The 19,001-nt window shown below is 40.5% G+C and overlaps 1 protein-coding gene across 2 annotated transcripts; it reads right to left on the minus strand.

The window, feature by feature from the left end:
* Window positions 1-5,396: 5,396 nt before the first annotated feature.
* On the minus strand, window positions 5,397-13,008 carry MGST1 (microsomal glutathione S-transferase 1). 2 transcript variants are annotated; one of them, XM_017824008.1, is made up of 4 exons: window positions 12,989-13,008; window positions 10,543-10,690; window positions 8,407-8,501; window positions 5,397-6,004 (listed from the first exon to the last, which is right to left on the minus strand). In XM_017824008.1, the coding sequence occupies exons 2-4, from the start codon at window positions 10,666-10,668 to the stop codon at window positions 5,758-5,760; spliced, it is 468 nt and encodes a 155-aa protein (XP_017679497.1). In that variant the 5' UTR covers window positions 10,669-10,690; window positions 12,989-13,008; the 3' UTR covers window positions 5,397-5,757. The 2 variants fall into 2 exon arrangements, with proteins under 2 accessions (XP_017679497.1, XP_017679496.1); XM_017824007.1 differs by lacking the exon at window positions 12,989-13,008 and adding an exon at window positions 12,770-12,869.
* Between the last annotated feature and the right edge of the window lie 5,993 nt (window positions 13,009-19,001).

Consider the following 19,001-nt stretch of genomic DNA (forward strand, 5'->3'; position numbering starts at 1 on the left):
AGTGAAACTCGGACAGTGGCAGTGAGGTCCCCAGGACGTAGGTTTGTTTAGAGTGACCTTCTCTTAGATGGATTGCCTCACAGGGCTGACGAGCTCCATCTGCCCGGGGGGCTGGGAATCGAACCCAGGTCGCAGCAGTGAGAGTCCTGCACCCTAACCACTAGACCACCAGAGGCCCCTCCATTAATGTATTGCAGTGAAAAAGGACTCTTTTCCACAGATTTGAAAACAAGTGTCATATATGACTTTCCATGCAAAAAAATAATAATCCTCTCCATGTTGAAGGTGTGTTTCCATTTTGGGGGAAGTTTCATAGGCCATTCTTCATTGTCACACAATGTCAACTCTCACCTCCCACTGCATGTGCCACACATGCCTTAAGAGGCAACTGATTAAACAGAATTAGTTACCCAACCCGTGGGTCTTCTTCATCCTGATCTGAGGTATTTTTAATCCTCTTTGCAGATATTTAATGACTGCATACATAAGGAAAAACATTGTTAAATATTACAGTAAAGCAGTTCTATAAGGCAGGAAGCTACCTTCCTCCCTTACAACAATTCATCTACTAGTCCTCATCCAGTTTGCTCCCTGATGCTGTGCTAAGCTATCATTAAAGCATTTCCCTCCTTTCAGTTCTTCTTTCCCCCCCCTCTACCTTATTGTTTCTGCAGGTCTGCAGTACTGACACTACCTTCTGAATTTATTCCCTCTCACCGGACAAGCAGTACCCATGAGACAAACACTCTTCTTTTTGTCTTGTTTTGTTTGTTTCTGTCTGTTTGTTTGTTTGTTTGTTGTTGTAATAAAAAGACAGGTTTCTTTGAACTTCGCCTTCTTAAGCTCTCTCCAAGTTCAGCAGCACATATGAGATGTAGAATACAAGAAAGATGCTGTCAGTGGTGATGTGCACTGGGGTCCACTAGCAAAGAACTAAGCGTAAAAGCATTCAGTTGTGGAGATCATATGGCCACTGCTAAATAATGTCCTTTAATGTATAAAAATAAATTACTTTTAAATGTGTTTCCACGGCAAATGCAGCCACCTGGCATGCAGGTCAGTACTTGGAAATGCTGTGTCAAGGAATGTGACTATTTAATAGAAGTCAGTCACCATTCCCTTGCCCATGTTACAGCTCAGTAGGCTTTGAAGAAAGCATGCTGGAGATGCCATTTTCCACGGTTTTTTAAGCATCCACTTCAAGATACTTCACTCCAGGCTAGGAAGGGATGCCCCCCATCGCTGTAGTGCTACTTACAGAACTTATGGCACACGATTGTGGTTACAACTTCGTACACCGCAAGCATTTGTGCAGAACAGAGTCCAGTGTGTGCATATTCACCACAACATATTCCTAAGAATGCTCAGTTATCATCTCCATACAGAAAAAAACTTCAGGCATTATGCCTTGCATTTCTCACGCCTACTTTTAAAGCAGAAGAGCAGTATGTTTTTACTACTCTTTTCTGAGCAGTAAAGAGTGTTTTGCAGGAGGAAAGCTTCTGATTAAAATATTTCATATTCCTCCTTGCACTGCAATAAGAACTGCCTCAATTAAAAAACAAACAAACAAAGCCAACGAAAACAACCTATGCTGGTTTTAAAGCTTAAGTTTAGCGAGAGCATATTCCAGTATTCCAGAGAGAAACAATGTCATAGAATCAATGGCTACCTCCCAAAGTCTCTGAATGAGGATCACATACCTTCCTGGAAGTCATGCTGTGATTAAACTAACCTCAGCAGAAGGGCAGCCAACTCCATGGCAACTTTTCCACTAGAGGTCAGGCTGAAGGAGCTAATGATCTATTTTAGCCTTCCAAATCTATGACTGAAGTTACTAATCGAGATTTGGAAGTCTGAATATTACTTAAAGTGAATCACAAAGAGGTATTAGACTTCTAAGTGTCCAACAGCCAGAGATATTTAATCATGAAAGTATTTTAATGCCTGTCAATACAACCTTTCACAGAGCACTTGATGTGCCATCTCAGTTGGCAGGACAACTGTTTGGAACAGAGAAAAGTTCTTCCTAAACTTCAACCTTGAACTGAAAACTCCGATAGCTTGAATAGTAACAGACAACCCTTTAAAATGGTATTGTAAAAGTTTTGCTTCTTATTTTTTGCTTTTTTGTTATAAGTATTTTCCACCAAAAATCTAGATTGAATTTGTTTCTGTAAATAACTAGGAAGAAATGCAGCTAAGCATGGAGTATATGACCACAGTGGGCTTCAAGCAACTAGAATTTTTCAAAAGCACCAAGTGATTTGAATTCAGAGCCCAGGCTTTTCTTTTCCTGTATTTTGGTGACAGGCAATTCCATCACTTTCAGAAACAACTGACCCAACTTCCTGAACTAAATACCTTGAAGGCAGTGAAGTTCAGATACACACTTGTTTCTGAAAATTCAAGGAAACATTTTAATGTATCATTTATAGTTTTAAACACTCACTTCATTGCGACAGGAGGAAATGTCATGCTCAAATGGCAAGTCCTAGCCCAGAGCTCTTTGCCAGTCACCAGCCCTCTCAACAATCCACTGCCTTCAGTGCATTTGTCTGCAGCCATGAAAACCAGGACAGAGTAATTTTGGCCAAAGGCACATAAGCATTTACCCATACAAACAAAAACTAAACCCGGGAATTGCCCACATTTACACTTCTGAAAACAAAAAATCCCTTTAAATTCACACAGAGATGAAGTCAGCTAACCAGGTCACATTATATTAGCTGGCATTTTGAAGTGCTTCATGGTCAACTATTAGAGCCACTTCAAAGATACACAAAGTACTTGGGAGAAGAACACAAAACACCAGGAATAATGAGCAGAGAGAAGAAACCCCTTAAGTTTCTCCAGTCACCTAAGATTAGTAGTGGGAATAACAGGCATAATGAACAGAAATGAAGCAGAGAAGGTGATAGTTTGACCTCTTTAGATGTCTCCCATGGACTAGCCCTTTCTGTACTTTCACCAACCAGGTCAAAGGCAGCATACCTGCTGATAACAGCCAGTTGCTTCATCAGTTAGAGATTACTTCATTTAATGATTTTGTAACAGGACCTGGCAATAGCAGTGTGAAATCTACATGTGCATGTTTTAAAAGGTGAAAATTCACTTCAGCTCAGTAATAAATTCAACTACTACACCCTTTTTCCTCTGCTAGTTCCCCTGAAATATGCTAACCTTTTAAAATTAACAGCTGTACAACAGGTAGAGTGCACCTCCCGAGGGCATGGACTGGAGAAATGCAAGAGCTGTTTGACAAGGACCACTTCAACACACTTACGTGGAGCTGGCACTCGGAGTTTGACTGAATCTGGTAAGGCACATTTCCCAGATTGAGCACGTACCCCGCCCAGATGCACAGATGGTATTTGTGGGAGCAAAGGAAAATAAAATATAGGTTTAAAATAAATGCAAGAGAAACACAGAATAATATTGAATCACTCTAGGTATTTCTAAGGGTTTCCATTTATCTTTTCTACTTCTCGGCACATAGTGAGTGTATGTTCAGGGCTTTGAAACCTCTGAGCAAATGGAAAGGATTTAAAACTAGTTTTGTTTCAAATGTAAGATCACAGAACTAAAGACAGGCTCCAGGTATTTCTCTTCAGAATGAGATTTCCATACAGAAATTTGATGCAAAAGGAGTTAAAAATGCCGTTCCTGCATATGTCTGGGAATGACAACTACACTTGTCAGAAGAGTCTTTTTGATGCTAAAGGAGAGGACTCGCTCTGCTGCTGAATTTCAAATGGGTCCCTCTGCATGGTGGCTACTTCCCCTTTGTTTTGAATGGATAGAAAGACATACAGCTCAGAAAAAGAGGCAAGCTACAAAGTAGTGAGGGAAATACAGCTTTATCATGATATAAGGAAGCAAGAATAGACAGAGACCGAGTAGACACAATCTGAGTTGGCAGGTTGACTACAACAACAGCTGGTTTGGGCCACAGTTCAAGGCTGCAGCCTCAATCCTTCACCCTCCATCACTAGTCCTTCTTAAGCTGGAAGAGCTGATGGCCTTTCTTACAATGATACCATTCAAAGTAGCTGTGTCAAAATCCAATAAAAAGCTAGCAAAGGAAGAAGGAACAGGTAGAAAATGGTGGAAAAAGAGAAGAAACACGAAAGCTCATATTTCCCACTGGAGTTTCTGCTAACCCAGAGGTCTGACGTGTGCATACTCTGCCATGTCAGGAGTTAAAGCTCCACAATGCTCTATCTTTAATCCTCCTCTCTTAAGCATCCTCCTTTTAGAGGATGCAGCTCTGCATTTTGTTACTTGTTACTTAGATTTAACTTTTGGTAAATCAGTGTTAACTTTTTGATTTCAAGTCCCACGCTCTCTTCTTTAGCAGACATGACTTAAACTTGAATTGCAATAAAAATTCTTTCTCTGCACCCTTCCTGACTCCTGCTGCACCCTTCTCAGCTGCAGACTAACGTAGCACTGCACCAAATTCCACCTCACAACTGTGGTTAGATAGGTAAGCCCTCCAGTATCATTTCTTGCAGTACAACTACTTCTCCTATGCAAAAAGCAAAACAAAGTCTTTGGCATATGGAGGTGGTAGAGAGAACTCTGCAGCTCCTGTCTGGGCCATCCCTGGGGTAGGAAAGTAAATCAAATGTCTTGTGTTCTGACTTCTGCCATTTAAAACGTATCAATGACCATCTCACTGGATATAGAGACTTCTTTTCCTTGAAATCTGTGCTGTTATTTAACACACAGTTACCAAAAAAAAATCAAACCAAAACAAAACCAAAAAACAACAAACTAAACAAAACAAACAAACAAACAAAACTCCTCCCAGGAAAAGTCTTTAAAGAAAACATTTCAAATTAACACGCCACAGAAAGACACAAGCAAAGAGCGAAACTTCCCATCAGCAACATGTTTAGGACAGTATGACACAAAACACTAACCACATATGCACATGTGAATTACCTGATATCTACATTTGCAAGTGTCACTCATCTTATGCTGAATTCATTCAAAAACAAAACCAAACTTCTACAAAGGGTCTAGACTTTATCCAGTCAGGAAAACTAAGTTTGCAGTAATTTCAACAAAAATAATTACTTCAAATTTTCACCAGTATGTCCAAAGAGAATTTAGCCCAAATATTTTCTTTTTTTTTTTATCTATTCAACTGAAAGAAATGGAGCTGCAACAGTTTAGGTTTTTTAATCCCAAAGTGGATTATACAAACATTTTCATCAAAGACTTTTTACAACAAGCCTAGCATTACTGGTTTTATCTTATTATTAAGGTAAGCATTCTTCAAAGAACTGTATGATTGGAATCTCTTCCTGATACACAGTGACATGCTATTTGCTGGCTGCAGTGAGAAGAGTCAAAATGAAAACGAAAATACAAACAGGCTTTTTTTCAACCTTGTCTTTATTGATTTAGACTTCAGAGCTACAGCCAAAAATAGTGCATCTGTAGAAAATTATCACACATTCTATCAATACAGCATCATCACATGTTTAGAATTGTAAGCACTTGACAAATTGCAAAGGGAACATCCAATCTAGTATTCGGCAATGGAAGGCATGAACAGGGAATACAGGGAGAAAGATTCTTTTTCCTCCTAAAAGAAACATTTCTGAACAGGAATGAAAAGCTTCTTTTAAAAGAAAAGAATTCCAGTCACCACAGAAGACTCATTTTGGCTCAGTCAGGGCATCACCATACACCGCTGCAAACTTTGTGTGGAATGTCGAACCGTACAGAGCAGCCAAGACTCTGCTACAGGAGCAGCACTGTCTTCAGCACTTTGTATGCCATCGAGAAGGTCACTGCATAGCCAACTGCCCAAGACAAACCTCTGCCAGGCTGGGGAAGGGGGATCAAGTATGCAAAAGTGTGAAGGATCCTCGCCCCAGTGAAGATCCTGAAGTGCAGCAAGGCCGTGGACAGCTCAGGGCCACTAAGGGCATACAGCAGTCCAATGCCAACAAACGGGACAATGTTTTCAAGGTCATTCAGGTGGCCCCTGGAGAAAGAAGAAAAGTTTTTTACAGTGTTACATTCTGTTGAATAAACCACTTCAAGCCTCATTATTTTTTCAGCATCTTCAGAGCATGCTACTGTTCAGGCCCTAACACAACTCTGCTTCCTCTGCAGTGGGGACTCTATCCAGCTACTGAAACGATTTTGGCTTGTTCACCTGACATCCCTCTGGTCTCTCTTGCTTCTGACCTTCTGTATGAAAGGTCTTAAGTTTTCTCCCTGGATCTTGGGGATATTAGAGACTTACATGAGGTATATGAGTGCACCTGGATGAGCAAGAATGCAAAGTCAGGGAAGAACAGAGAGAGCTGTTATTTTCTTGTAGCTTCTCTCAATAGAACATCAACTGATGGATGGATGACTGTGACTAAAACTACTGGACTTCATGGCCCAATGGTCTATTCCAATCCCACAAACTCAGTTTGTGGTCTCCATAAAGAAAACATGAACATGTGAACCATTCTATCAAATCTCCATGAAGTTCAGTCATCTTTAAGGTTATTTTTGAACATCTAACAGGTGTGATAGTTATGCTTTTTGTTCATTTTCTTCACTCTAAGCACTAAAATAGCTGAGAAAATGTTTGAAATTTTGAAACCATAACATAATTTACTAAAAATGTGTTGAGACTGAACTCCATATCTTGAAGTATTCTTTCACACCCCTTCCTAAACCTTCCTTTCTTACTTCACTTCTTTAGATAAATTGCACTTTCAGCCAAATTTACTGATTGAAACAATCTCTAAGCCTTACTAATTATGTAATATTTCAGAGCCAACTGGAATCAGAACAGGGCTCTGTCTTACAGCTGCCTTTTAAATCTATTTATCATTACAAGGAAACATAGCCCTCCAGCTTTTTAATTCTTGTTCCCCCAAAAAGTACTCTGAAGAAAGTAATCATTTTCCTATACCCATAAACAGAACACATTCCAGTCACTTATACAGAAGAGAAACCATTCTAAATCCATGCAGCATTATCTGTTGCCAAGAAGCTTGCAAAATACAGTACACTCCCATTAAGAACCACTGCTGAGAGGAAAATATGGATGCTTCAACACCAGTGAAGTAACTAGAACCAAGCTGACTTACTAAGTCTGGGGATGTATGAAAAACTCTGCAAAACAGAAACACAGGATTTGATAATACAGTGTTTTAAAAATCTAATCTCTGTAAATGACTGAGGAAGTTGTCATTTCTCTAATATAACAGTCTGAGTTAAATGGGCACCTGGTCATAAAGTTAGTCTCAACTTAGCTGGACTTTTAGAATTTACAAATAGGAAGGGATTACCCCTCACCAAAAAGTTTCCATTTTTATGTAACATCCAGCAAATTAAGCAACAACTTCCTGAACTATTCAGGGGCAGAAAAGGAAAGAGCAGAGCATCTTTACATCACACTGTGATTAGACTCTTCTTTTAGAGATTTTAATCTGTAAGACACATACAGAAATATATTTCATGAAACCACAGTCATCATTTGCAAGGATGCAGTTCTTAAATCAGAGCTGGTACACACTTTCAAGATCTTCCCTACTGCTTGTTTAAATGAGAAGAGTTCATTCACATTCAAGTTTTTGCCATAAAAATAAACTTAGCTTCATTAAGGAACTATCATATGGAAAGCACTCCATTTCCTTGTTAGCACAGGTGTATCAAACAGCATCTCAAAAGTTGAGATTCTGGCAACAGAAAATTTTGCCATCGGCTGAATACAATTAAATAAGCTGCAATATTTAACACACTGAAATACAGTTTACATTCTGCCACGGATTTTACAAAAGAAAATACATAAAATGCAGGTTGCACATTGTCATTCTACTGAGAGCAGAAGGTTGGTCAACTCTCCTGTACTCCTGAGTGAGCGACCTCGATTCAATCTGGCAGAAAGAGCACAGGCTCTGACTCCCACTCTGTACAATCTGCCAGATTAAAGCTCTCATTACAACTCTGGAGTTCCATGGCTTTAACATAATTTTACTTCTCTTTCCCCTGTTATTTCCTTTACACATTTGGAAAAAATGTAACTATTCCAACTGGTGTTCAAATTAGATAGAAAGCCAATTTACCCTGAATGGACACTGCTTCATATTAAATCAACTTATGGTCATATTTGACAATGTTCTCACCCCTTCCCCCATGCATACAGGACACTACCCAAGAGTTAGTTATTATAGCCAGACAATGGCTTATCAATTTTAGTATGCACGTTGACCATTTGAATGTGGAATGGTTTGTTCATTTAAACTAATTAATGTATTAGATTACTACACAAAGCAACACAAAACATCCACAGGCTTGCCAGAGAGAACGGGGTGAAATTAATCCCTTGGTTTAGTATTATTCTGCTACTTAAAATAGCTTTTAAAGACTCCTCTGCAATACCTGCGCACACGTTCGACATCTGCATCAGTCCTCAGGTATTTCTTAGCACTGTCACCTTTTCCAAACGATGCTGTATCTTCTGGGTTCACAAATGCCTGTTTCAAACAGAAGCACACAAGAGACATTAAAAGCCAAAATGTTTTATCCAGTCAAGGCAGCTCGCTATAAAGGCCACTCTTTTAACCAATGCCTCCATAACCTCACATAACTTACCTCAGGTTAAATGCACAGGGAATAGCAGAACATTCACTGCATTATTGCTTTCTTAAGCACAGCCTGCATGTAGCTTGCATGCTGAGAAATTAATATAATGCAATTTATGCATGTAGATAAAGCCTTCTTGTAAGATGGGACAAGCCTGAAGTAATGCCAGTGGGCTGAAGGAACGTAGGCACCTGGAAGGGAGAAGGTCTGTACTACCCAAGTCTGTTTTCCACCATTCTTGACAAATTATCTGAAAGCCCTTTTGGATGCCTTCCTTCTTCAGAAGTTTATACAGCAATAGTATCCAAGAATCTTACTCCCAACCTCATTTATGAGTAAGTAAGTTTCTCCCTTTCCTCTTAGGTACAAATTCTTCCCCTTATATGACCCATTATTATCCCCAAATACTGCAAAACACTACTTGAAAACAACATTTAATCCAGGTAGTGCAGACTACAGTAGAACTCTCCTTGCTGATACATGTAGTAACACAGGTTCTGCAGACTGTCCAGGCTATGAAGATGTAAGTCAAGAAAATCTTTTAATTTTAGGAGAGCTACATGATTGCTTTCTAGGGCAGCCTTGATCCCTATCTGTGAAATATCTTCAGCCTCAAAATTCTAGAGACATATTAACAGTATCAGCAACATTTTACCCTCTCTTGCTCCACTAACTGCTTTCCTCCTTTTTTCCTAAGCATTTTAAAGACTTTTTTATATCAAATAGAAAACTATCAGTACTAATTTTTCTGGTTGTAATATTACTGCCATAAAAAACCAAAAATTCCAAATTAATGAAGGTCCTGTTGTAACCTGCACACACATGGATATGAGCATTAATACAGGACTCCACTGGATCCACATATAGGTCCACTACAGCTGATGTGCAAAAGGAAGCAAGGTTATGACACAAACATATGGCTCCTATTTTGAACACACAGGACAGGCTTTGTGCTCTACTAAATCTTCACCTGCACCAAAGACCTTAAGAGCCATTAGAAACCAATAGCAGCTCAAATGCTGTGCTTTTAGGAACTCACAAACAACAGAGTTGTTGTGAGCCGGGTTTTCTTGCAACCAGCAAGAACAAAAAGCAGCATTTCAGTAAAAGGACTGCAACAAAATCCTTGAAGCACACACCATATTGCAGAAGCAGATCTCACAAGAACATGGAGGCAAACTCAGGGCTCTTTCAGCCCAGGAGCAAGTGTTTCCAACAGTGACCATGAGCAGATGCCTAGAGAAGATCAGGAACAGGGCAAACACAACACAAGGCTTCCCATAAGCACTCTATTCTAAGACAGATTATCTTCTGCAATATTTAGTAAAGCTCAGTGGATGTTTCATGTTCTTATCTAACCTACACAACAATCTATGTAAATTTTCAGCCTGTCTCTCATGCTAGAAACAATTTCAGTTTTTTTAGATAACGACCTACCTGCAATGGGAAGGCTAAAACAATTAGGGAGCAGAGAAAGCTTTAGAATTACTGCATTAAAGGGTTATAGTTGCATAAAAATCTACCCCCTCTTATGACCCTCAGTAGTTGGTTATTCATGTAATATGGCTCCATATCACACTTTATTTGCTTTATAAATTGGGTACCCTGGACAGGAGCTTTCTGCAGAAGACAGTGGAAATTATAGATCTGAAAAACTTTTATTTAAAAATAACAGAAATATTTTACAAGGGTAGGGTTAGTCAAATACAACTATAAGATACAGTCTCATAATTATCTCATAATTAGGTTAAAGATATTATCCATTTGAGACCAACAGGACACCAGCATGCCAAACTCAGAATATCTTTAGAAAAAGGAGGAGGAAGAAAATGAATAGCAGCAGTTTTGAAAGCTGAAATGAAACACGTGATATTTCTGTATTTCAATACAAATTTCAATTTATTCTACCAGACAGTATTCCCAAATTCCTACCTTTCTTGTGATCGTGTAGTATGCTGTTATAAGACTCATCAGCATCATTTTCAGAAGAACAATAGCTGTGTAAGTGGCGTAAGCCCTGAAGACTTCATTGTCAGCTAACTGGGTCGATTTAGCCATTTCTCCAGTTCTCACAGACAACCTTTAGAAAACATTAAAGTTAGGCAAACATCACTGCAATCCAAAGTTCTGACAACAACACTGTCACAATAGCCTTGTTTTTCAGCATCACAGCAATGGCAGCACAATTTGGCCACTGCGAAAAAAGTTTCTTTTCAAACAATTTTTCCTCTGTTTATTTTCACAATGGCCATAATATAAAACTTTAAGATTATTTAATATGTTGCTTCCATTGTAACTGCTTAGTAAACTGTCAAAGTACAAACCACCACCAGAATACTTAATGTAATGGCAGAAACGACATTTAAGTCACAGAAATTAGTACAATTTTGAAATAACACAAGGAGTTAGGACAATTTTACACCAATTCATTTGAACTAGTGCATTTCCTTAAGCAGTTACCAGGGTAGAGTGTGTGACAATACTATGAATTCTACAGTATGTGAAGAGGAAAATTAGTATTGCCTAACTTTTTTTTTTTAAATGTTACAATTATAATTGCACTTCAGCTTTCAAGCTAACCAATATCTTCCTACCCAACAATAACTTGTAATCAAACTGAGTTAAACATGCATTTTTCTCCTTTGAGACCCTGTTCTTAAAAATCGCTTTTAGCATGATTCACGGGCAAAGATTAAGTTGTAATGACAAAAAGGAGAGAACTATTTCTGCTTTTATCATGGGAGGTTTAAGCTAATGAAGTCTCTTTCCAATGAGACCATACCAAACCCACAATCCTGTGGAAGCAGTACCTTTTATCAACACCATAAAGTTAAGAAGTGATGAGGAGCACATAAAAAGAAAAGCATGTCTCCTTGCATATTAAATTTTTTCTCTGCACAGAACAAGGCTTTTGCTTCACCAAGTGCTTTAACCATGCATTTAGTGACTAGGAATCCATAAAATTAGTATGTCTTAGAGGCGAAAATAAACGAACTTTTTGCTACAGTGAAGTTCTTTCCTGTGATATAAGTTTAACAGTAGGAATAAAAAGGTTAATATTAACTTGATTACAGTTCTAACAACCCCTCATATTGCTTTTAGCACAGTCACTGACAGCTATTGCCAAACAAGGGCAACTAGATGAGCAGCGAGCACTAGAAGACTTGCTCTAAAGGCTCATCCCGGGTGAGAGAGTGGGCAGGATGGAAGTAAGCAGCAGTTTGCTCAGAGAAAACAAATCTAGCCTTGCCAGGACCTGTCTGCTGAGCTAATGGGATTTTGCTCCCTCTTTCATCCTTTCTACAACTGCGTTTGGGTCACCGGGCCTATCACAGGGTCTAGGGACGATGGGAAATACAGTGTAACTCTCTCTTCTCGCGTTACAGCACAGTTCACAAGATAAACCCTGGCAGAAACTGTATCTTTTAACTTATCTCAGCAGAAAGCGCACACAGTTTCACACAACAAAAGGAAAGTAAATCCATGGCGTCAGAGCGTTTTTCATTACTGGATGCTAAAGCTATGCTGAAAAGACACCCCAAAATGATGCAGGGCCATGAGAAACTGTTCACCAGCGCCTCTGAACCACACATCTACTCGTTTTCCCCGGCTGCAGGGCTGGCCTCTCCGAGCGCCCCCAACGCCTTCGATACGAAACGAAAGCAAACCGGAGAACTCGTGATTTCAACAACATGCGAGCAGAGACGCGAAAAAATAAACGCCACGTTCTAAAACAGCGCGGGGCTTTACGCCGAGATATGCTCGGCAAGATTACAAACAGCTGGGTAGTAATAATAATAATAATAGTAATAATAATAATAATAATAATAGCGGCGCTCTGCAAAACACGTGTCTGGCAGGGTCGGAAGGGCACAGATCCCTCGGCCGCTCCCGCCGAGCGTGTCCCTCGGGCAGCGACAGGAGCGCGTTGTTTTGTGCGTGTTTAAAAAGGCGGCCTCTCCAAGCGCTGCCGCTCCAGGCTCCGCTTCCAAAGGAGCCCCGGCCCCGCGGGGAGATGCCCCCACCACGCCAGCGATCCCTAAGGACAGCCCGGCCCCGCGCCGCCCCCCCGCTCCCCGCACCCCCGGCGGGGTCGCTCCCGGATGGCGGCGATGGGAGAAGCGGCCCCGGGAGCCGCCCCCGCGCAGCGCCCACACACCTCGCCCGTCCCGCGGCGATCCGACCCCGCTGCTCCCGCCGCTCCCGCCCGGCCTCTGCCTCCCACCGACCCGGCCTGGCCCCGCCTCGCCCCGCCGGGCGCGGGGGCGGGTCCCGATCCCGATCCCGATCCCGATCCCGGCCGCCTTCGCCGCTGTCCCCTTCCCGCAGCCGCCGGTGGTCAAAGGGCAGATCAGGCCGAGACCCCTGCGAACAGTACCTGGGGGAGAGAGAAGCAAAAACCGCGAAAAGCAAGCAAGGAAAAGCCCTCCTGTCCGAACACCCTTGGGTTTAGAGACAGGGGGGGAAGCCAAACAACTGTGGCCCAGCCGGGCGTGGGTGGTGACGCGCCACCACGTGCAGCGATTGTGCAAACTCCTAAACTTACCCAAAAACTGTGTGAAACACCTAAAATAATAAGCACTTCAGCCCCTGCATTGCTCTGGTGGGTCTGACCTTCTACCAAAGGAAAAATATGTAAAAATGCTTGCACTGCCAAGCCGTCGGTGCTGTTCCACGTGCACCACGTTGCTGCGCAAGATATAACAGAAAATAAAGGAACTTCACAGCTGGCCACAGACTTTGCCTACAGGTGTGCTAGAATGTCCTGACAGGAGGAACCCTGGTGTCTGAACTTTCCTCTGCTTCCTCAGAATGCTGTTATATTTCTTATGCTATTCCCACACCATTCCTCCTCATAACTGGATTTGTGACTGAGCAGCTCATGATAAACTGGACTGAAGAAGATAGAGATACATGTACTCAGGTGTCCAATAAAGATTTCAGAAATAATCCTAAAGATGTGCATAGAGGCAGAAAGGGAGACAATTTTTAAAGCTGAATCATTATGAAAAAAACCTAGGCTTAGGTGCATGTCTTCAGCATTCATTGGTGTTACTTCTGTGCTTCACGTTCTGTTAAATACCTGCGTGACTCTTCTTATAAATTACAAAACACAACAAAAACTTGTTTGAGCAGGAACTGTAGTATCAGATCTGTTTTTAGAAGTTAGGTAGAAGTTGGGTTCAACAGCCTTTGTTCTCACTAAGGACACAGCAAATAATATTTCTGCTGAAGTCAACAAAACAATTCACATGAGCATGGGTCCATCCCAGGGATCAGATTTCCATTTCAAACAACATGGAAGCATTTCTGCAGCTCATAACTTACTTCAAGGCAGGAATTGTATCTTCGTAAATTTTTTTACGACACCTAACACATATCACAGTCACATGGCGTGATTAATGCTACTGAAAGAAAACTATAATTATCTTCTATTACCACCTTTTTGTTTGTTTGACATTCTAATCCATATCCGAAGTCAGTTTAAAAAGCAGGTAAACCTATTGAGTTAACAGTTAAACTAAATACACATTATTATACCTGAGAAGAAAAGCTGGAAATTGATTTATACAAAGTTCTCAGAACTACACCTGGAAACACTGGGAAACCAGGAGAAAGGTTATTTTCATTAGTTGTAGGTAGGATATAAAAAGAAGCAGAAACGTAGATAGAAATTCTACAAATTTCATGCTTTTCTTTGGATTTCACATTCCAGTTTTACAGATTTTAGAAATTCAGATAGATTTATGTGACTTTAAAAAACACTTCTGAAATTGGGAAAGCTGCTATACTCTCAGTCTTTGAATTTTGAGGCCAACACCTTGTTAATTTTTTCCTACTCTCTTTGAATTCACCTAATTCTGAGGAAGGTACAGGTAAGAAGATATGAGGAAGGGAAGAGGTCAGGAAGAGGGGAAAAAGAGGAGGGAAGGAGGAAAGAGAAAGAAAATTAAAAAAAAAAAAAGAAAAATAGGAAAAAAGAAAAATAGAAAAGAGACAAATATAAAAAGAAAGAAAAGAAGGAAGAAGAGGAAGGGGAAAGAAGATAAGAGAAGGGATAAAAAGAAAAGATGAAAAAATTAATAAAGAAAAAAATAGAAAACATGGAAAAAGAAGAAAGGAAATAACATAAGAGAAAATTGGATAAAAGGAAAAAAAAGAGAAAAGAAAAGGAGAAAGACAAGAAAATTAAAAAAGAGAGAATTAAAGAAAAAATAAAGACAGATAGATGGGGGGAGGAAAAAACAAGAAAAGAAACCAAGATTTTTTGCAGACACTGAACCACTTAAAAGGTTCAGGTTCCTAGCCTCTTTGAGGGAAGAGTCTCAGAAGAGTGCAAAGTGGGCCCAATAGTCAGTAAAGCAGAAATTAACTTGTGCTCAAGGTCTATTTGCTTCTCAAGGTTCAGTAGCAGCATAAAGTGCCTGTAGAACATTTGAAAACTGCTGTGATCTAAGTGAGGTTGGATACATAACTGGTGATAGTTGCTCCTGAGGGGCCCATTCTTACAGTCCTTACTCATGTGAATTGTCCCTTGGATATTAATGGGATTACTCTTGTAAATCAGGGATGCCATATCAGCCCAGTGCCCAGGGTTATACTGATCATGAAGGGCTTGATCTTGCAAACCTCATTCATGTGAGCAACCCTTTTTCATGACAATTTTCCCATCGACTTGAAGAACTACCCATATAGCCAGAGACAGTAGAATCAGGACATGAGTTTAGGGTCAGCATAAAAGTAGGAATAAAAGAGTTTTTCATTTAACCTCCAGCAAGGAATAGATACTCCCCAAGAAGGCCAGATAAGTGCAATCATTCTATTTTAACTGCAGGGAGGGCAAGGAAGAGGTATATATTGATCAGCCTTGTTCCAATCCTGTCTCCTTCCCTGGCTCCATTTATTTACCATAATTAGAGTGGTAAAGAAGGCACTGACAGTACATTTTCACCATACCTCAAGGTTTTGCTCACCATCCCCTTGATAATACAAATTAGTGCTTTCTTCAAGTAAAATTGACAAATTATGCCTCCTGCGTGAAATAAACCAGTGCTTTGCAGAGAAAAACAAATAATGAACGCTAATATTCAGTCCATGTTTTGTCTCAAAATCTGAAGTACTTTTTAAATGCCGAATTGAATGTTTAGTATAACAGGCCAGAGTCAGTTTTTGTGCTACTCCATTAAAACCTACACGTTCTGGTTTGGGAGAACTTTCACTATATCAAGTGTTGACACCTGTGTAATTTCGCTGTGATTCACACACTTCTGCTTCAGAAGATCTCAAGCTGCTGCCTGGTTTCTCTGGGGAACTGCTTCAAAAACAGCAAGAAAGGATCTTTTTCTTCAGTCGGGAACACTCTCTGCTGGGTATAGCTCAGCGACGGCTTCTCTAGCATAAGCTGCCTTTTGGTTGAGCTTCTAACTCCAAAAGAGCAGTGTTCATCCATCCACCCCTTTTATTCGTACCACTGTTAAGAGGACAACAGTTCTCAGTATCGCAATTTGGCATTTTTTTCGGAGTTCCAGGTGCTCATTTGTGAGACAGAAACAATAGCTTATGATTTAAGTGACCATTCACAGGGAGTGGTGACCAACAAGCAGCGAGAGAAAAGGATACAGTCTCCACAAAACACAGGAGTGGTCATATCTGCTGATTATATGCCCAGTTATACATAATTTATACATTATGCAGAAACCCCACAAAGCTCATTTACTGGCCATTTAAAGAGACATAAAGTAAGGTTTTCCTTAGTCTTCCAGATCAAAAGTCAAGTGCAGACATATCACAAGCAGTACCCCAATACAGGAAAATTATCTGTTGCCCTACCAACTTGATGTCCCACCTGAGGAACAACTCAGAAAGGGATTGGCATGCACACAGGCAGACCTCTTCAGTAGGTCTGTATATCAGCACATCATGGACCATTTTTTGCCTTGATTCCACTTTCACTGCATATGAACAGGTACTGCTTCTGAAAACAAGTCTGCAGCATAGAACCACTTTGCAACTGAAAGTAATGCATGTGCAGTAAGGTCTTTAAAGTCTCTTGCTGAACTGAAGGGAAAACCTTCACTCAGTTTTGTGATACAAGTATTTTTATTAGGAAAGCAGGATATTACCATTAAAGGGCATGAGAGAGTTAATATGACTATAATGCTCAGATGTGCCCATAAAACAGATTTTGCAGACACCACAGTAAGTTACTTTTACACTAATCCAACGAGAAGAGTTATTTTTTGAGCATTATTACATACAGCTCATAGAACAAAATCTGATCCTTTAAAATGACACTGAAGTAGCAGGAGAAAGTATTCACTATTGAAGCAGAATGCTTTTCAAGTTTCACTTCACAGATTGAACAAAGTATTGGGAGCAAAATGGTTTTTGAGATGTTGAGGTTTTGATCATTAATATAGGATAATATAATGATATAGGAGTCCAGTAGGTTTTACTTGTACTACTGCTCTGCTCTAGAAACAGAAGGAAAATATATAGCTGGAGACCAAACTGGAAGATTTCTTGCCACAGTGCCTCTCCAAGTGCACACAGAAGACTTACAGTCACTTGGAGTGAAGCTACTGAGAAGACAGAGATAATAACAGGCACCTAGGAAGTGGTTGCCGAGTTATCTCTGCAGACAAGAGATAATAGACGGACCTGGTATGTCTGTAGACAAATAGGTAAAGTTATAAAGCTGTTTTCTGAAGTTCTCCCAAATCATACAGTGAGCTTTTATACTCAAGTAGATGTAGGTATTATGTAAGGCAGAGAAAGAGCCAGGCCCTGTGGACTGAAGCAAGCTCATTTTTCTCTGGGGGTACTAAACTGCTCTATGACCTTTGGTCAGCGTTAATCTTAACTGGATTCATATCACAGTTGAATGTCCATAGGCTAAATGGTCCTGGCACACATTATTAGTCATTCAAATTAGAGTTTCTTTAACACTTTGTATATATATGTCACTGATGGGATGTGAACCATCTTAACTAATGGAGCAGCTTCTGCCTGGCAGTTGAGTGATGATTATAAGAGCTGAAGGCAGGGAAGGAAAGGGGTACTCCTGCCTAGGTGGTTATTTTTGAGGAGTAACCGTCTGAAAGAATGAACTTAAGTGTTCCCTGTAAGCAAGATATTGATCAGTAGTAATCACCTGTCCTGTCAACAGGCAAATATCACCAATCTGATGGTAGGACAGTGCGTGGGATTCAGTAGAAGGACTGCATCAGAGGATGTGGGGAGAAGAAACAGGCCCCCCAGCTTCTGGAAGCCTGTTTTCATCCTGCAGGAAATGCAGGCAGGAGATTTCTGCCTTCGACAATTCAGCTGTCTCCAACTCAAAGAGTGAAAGAAGTTGTGTAATGAATGCAGAGTATATTCTGCTAAGTGAGGAAAGGATGTCTAAAGTGTGCCTGTCTGGGAGTTACATCTGTGTGTGAGTTGTTCTTATGTAAGGGTTAGGAGGCAGACTGTGTACTCAGTGTGAGGCAAACATAATTGTTTAAAAAAATCAATTATCTGCAATTATAGGGCCTACTCAAACAGTACCTTTGTAGCATGCACAGCTTCCCCCGGTAGCACAGCTATTTTTATTAGTAATCTCCCCTCTTCCAGCTCTCTATACAGAGCCAAGTTTAGAGTCAGCAAAATTACTTGGAACCAGCACATTTTATCCCCAACAGGCCAACCAACCACAATTAAACTGCATTACCATACTTTAGGCTTTAAAGGGGTTCCTTTACTGCAGTGCATAAAAGGCCATAATGAGTGACAGAAAGGGAAGGGAGAAGACAAACATTTCACGTGTAACGGGTTAAAGTCTTCCTCGATGTATGTCCATTGACTTCAGCTGGCCAGGGCTGAATACGGGCAATTCAACATTTAACAATGAGCAGCTTTTGCTTAGTCGGCAAGGAAAGAAACAATTTAAGGTCCAGAGCCTTCCCTGTGCTCCTTCTGTCTTCCTGAATCTTCACTTAGTTGCAGTAGCTCTCTCCTAACTGGAATGACACTCTGCAGGGTTGGCTGTGGGATATTTTCTGCTGCGGTGCAAGATTATTCCTTGTGGTTTTATGGTGCAGTAGTAGACTTTAATAGTCACCCGAGACAATTATTCAGATACTGTATTGTGCAATAAGATTGCTTTTGAACAGCTGCAGAAATAGTTAGCAGAGACTCACTCCCTAAAGCCCTGGGATGGGAAATAAAACCAAACAAACCACAGCAGCAAGACAAGAGTCTGCATCTTACTTCATCATTTAGCTTGTAGAAAAAGGAGTTGTGTAATTTATTTAAAAGTTAATTGGGACAGGGACCATTTTTCATTTCATGGTCCACATAACGCCCAGTAATAATAGGCTACAAATACATACTCAGTCACTACTCAAACA

This window comes from Lepidothrix coronata, unplaced genomic scaffold (genome assembly GCF_001604755.1).
Source record: "Lepidothrix coronata isolate B3197 unplaced genomic scaffold, Lepidothrix_coronata-1.0 Scaffold107, whole genome shotgun sequence".
Taxonomy (NCBI): Eukaryota; Metazoa; Chordata; class Aves; order Passeriformes; family Pipridae; genus Lepidothrix; species Lepidothrix coronata.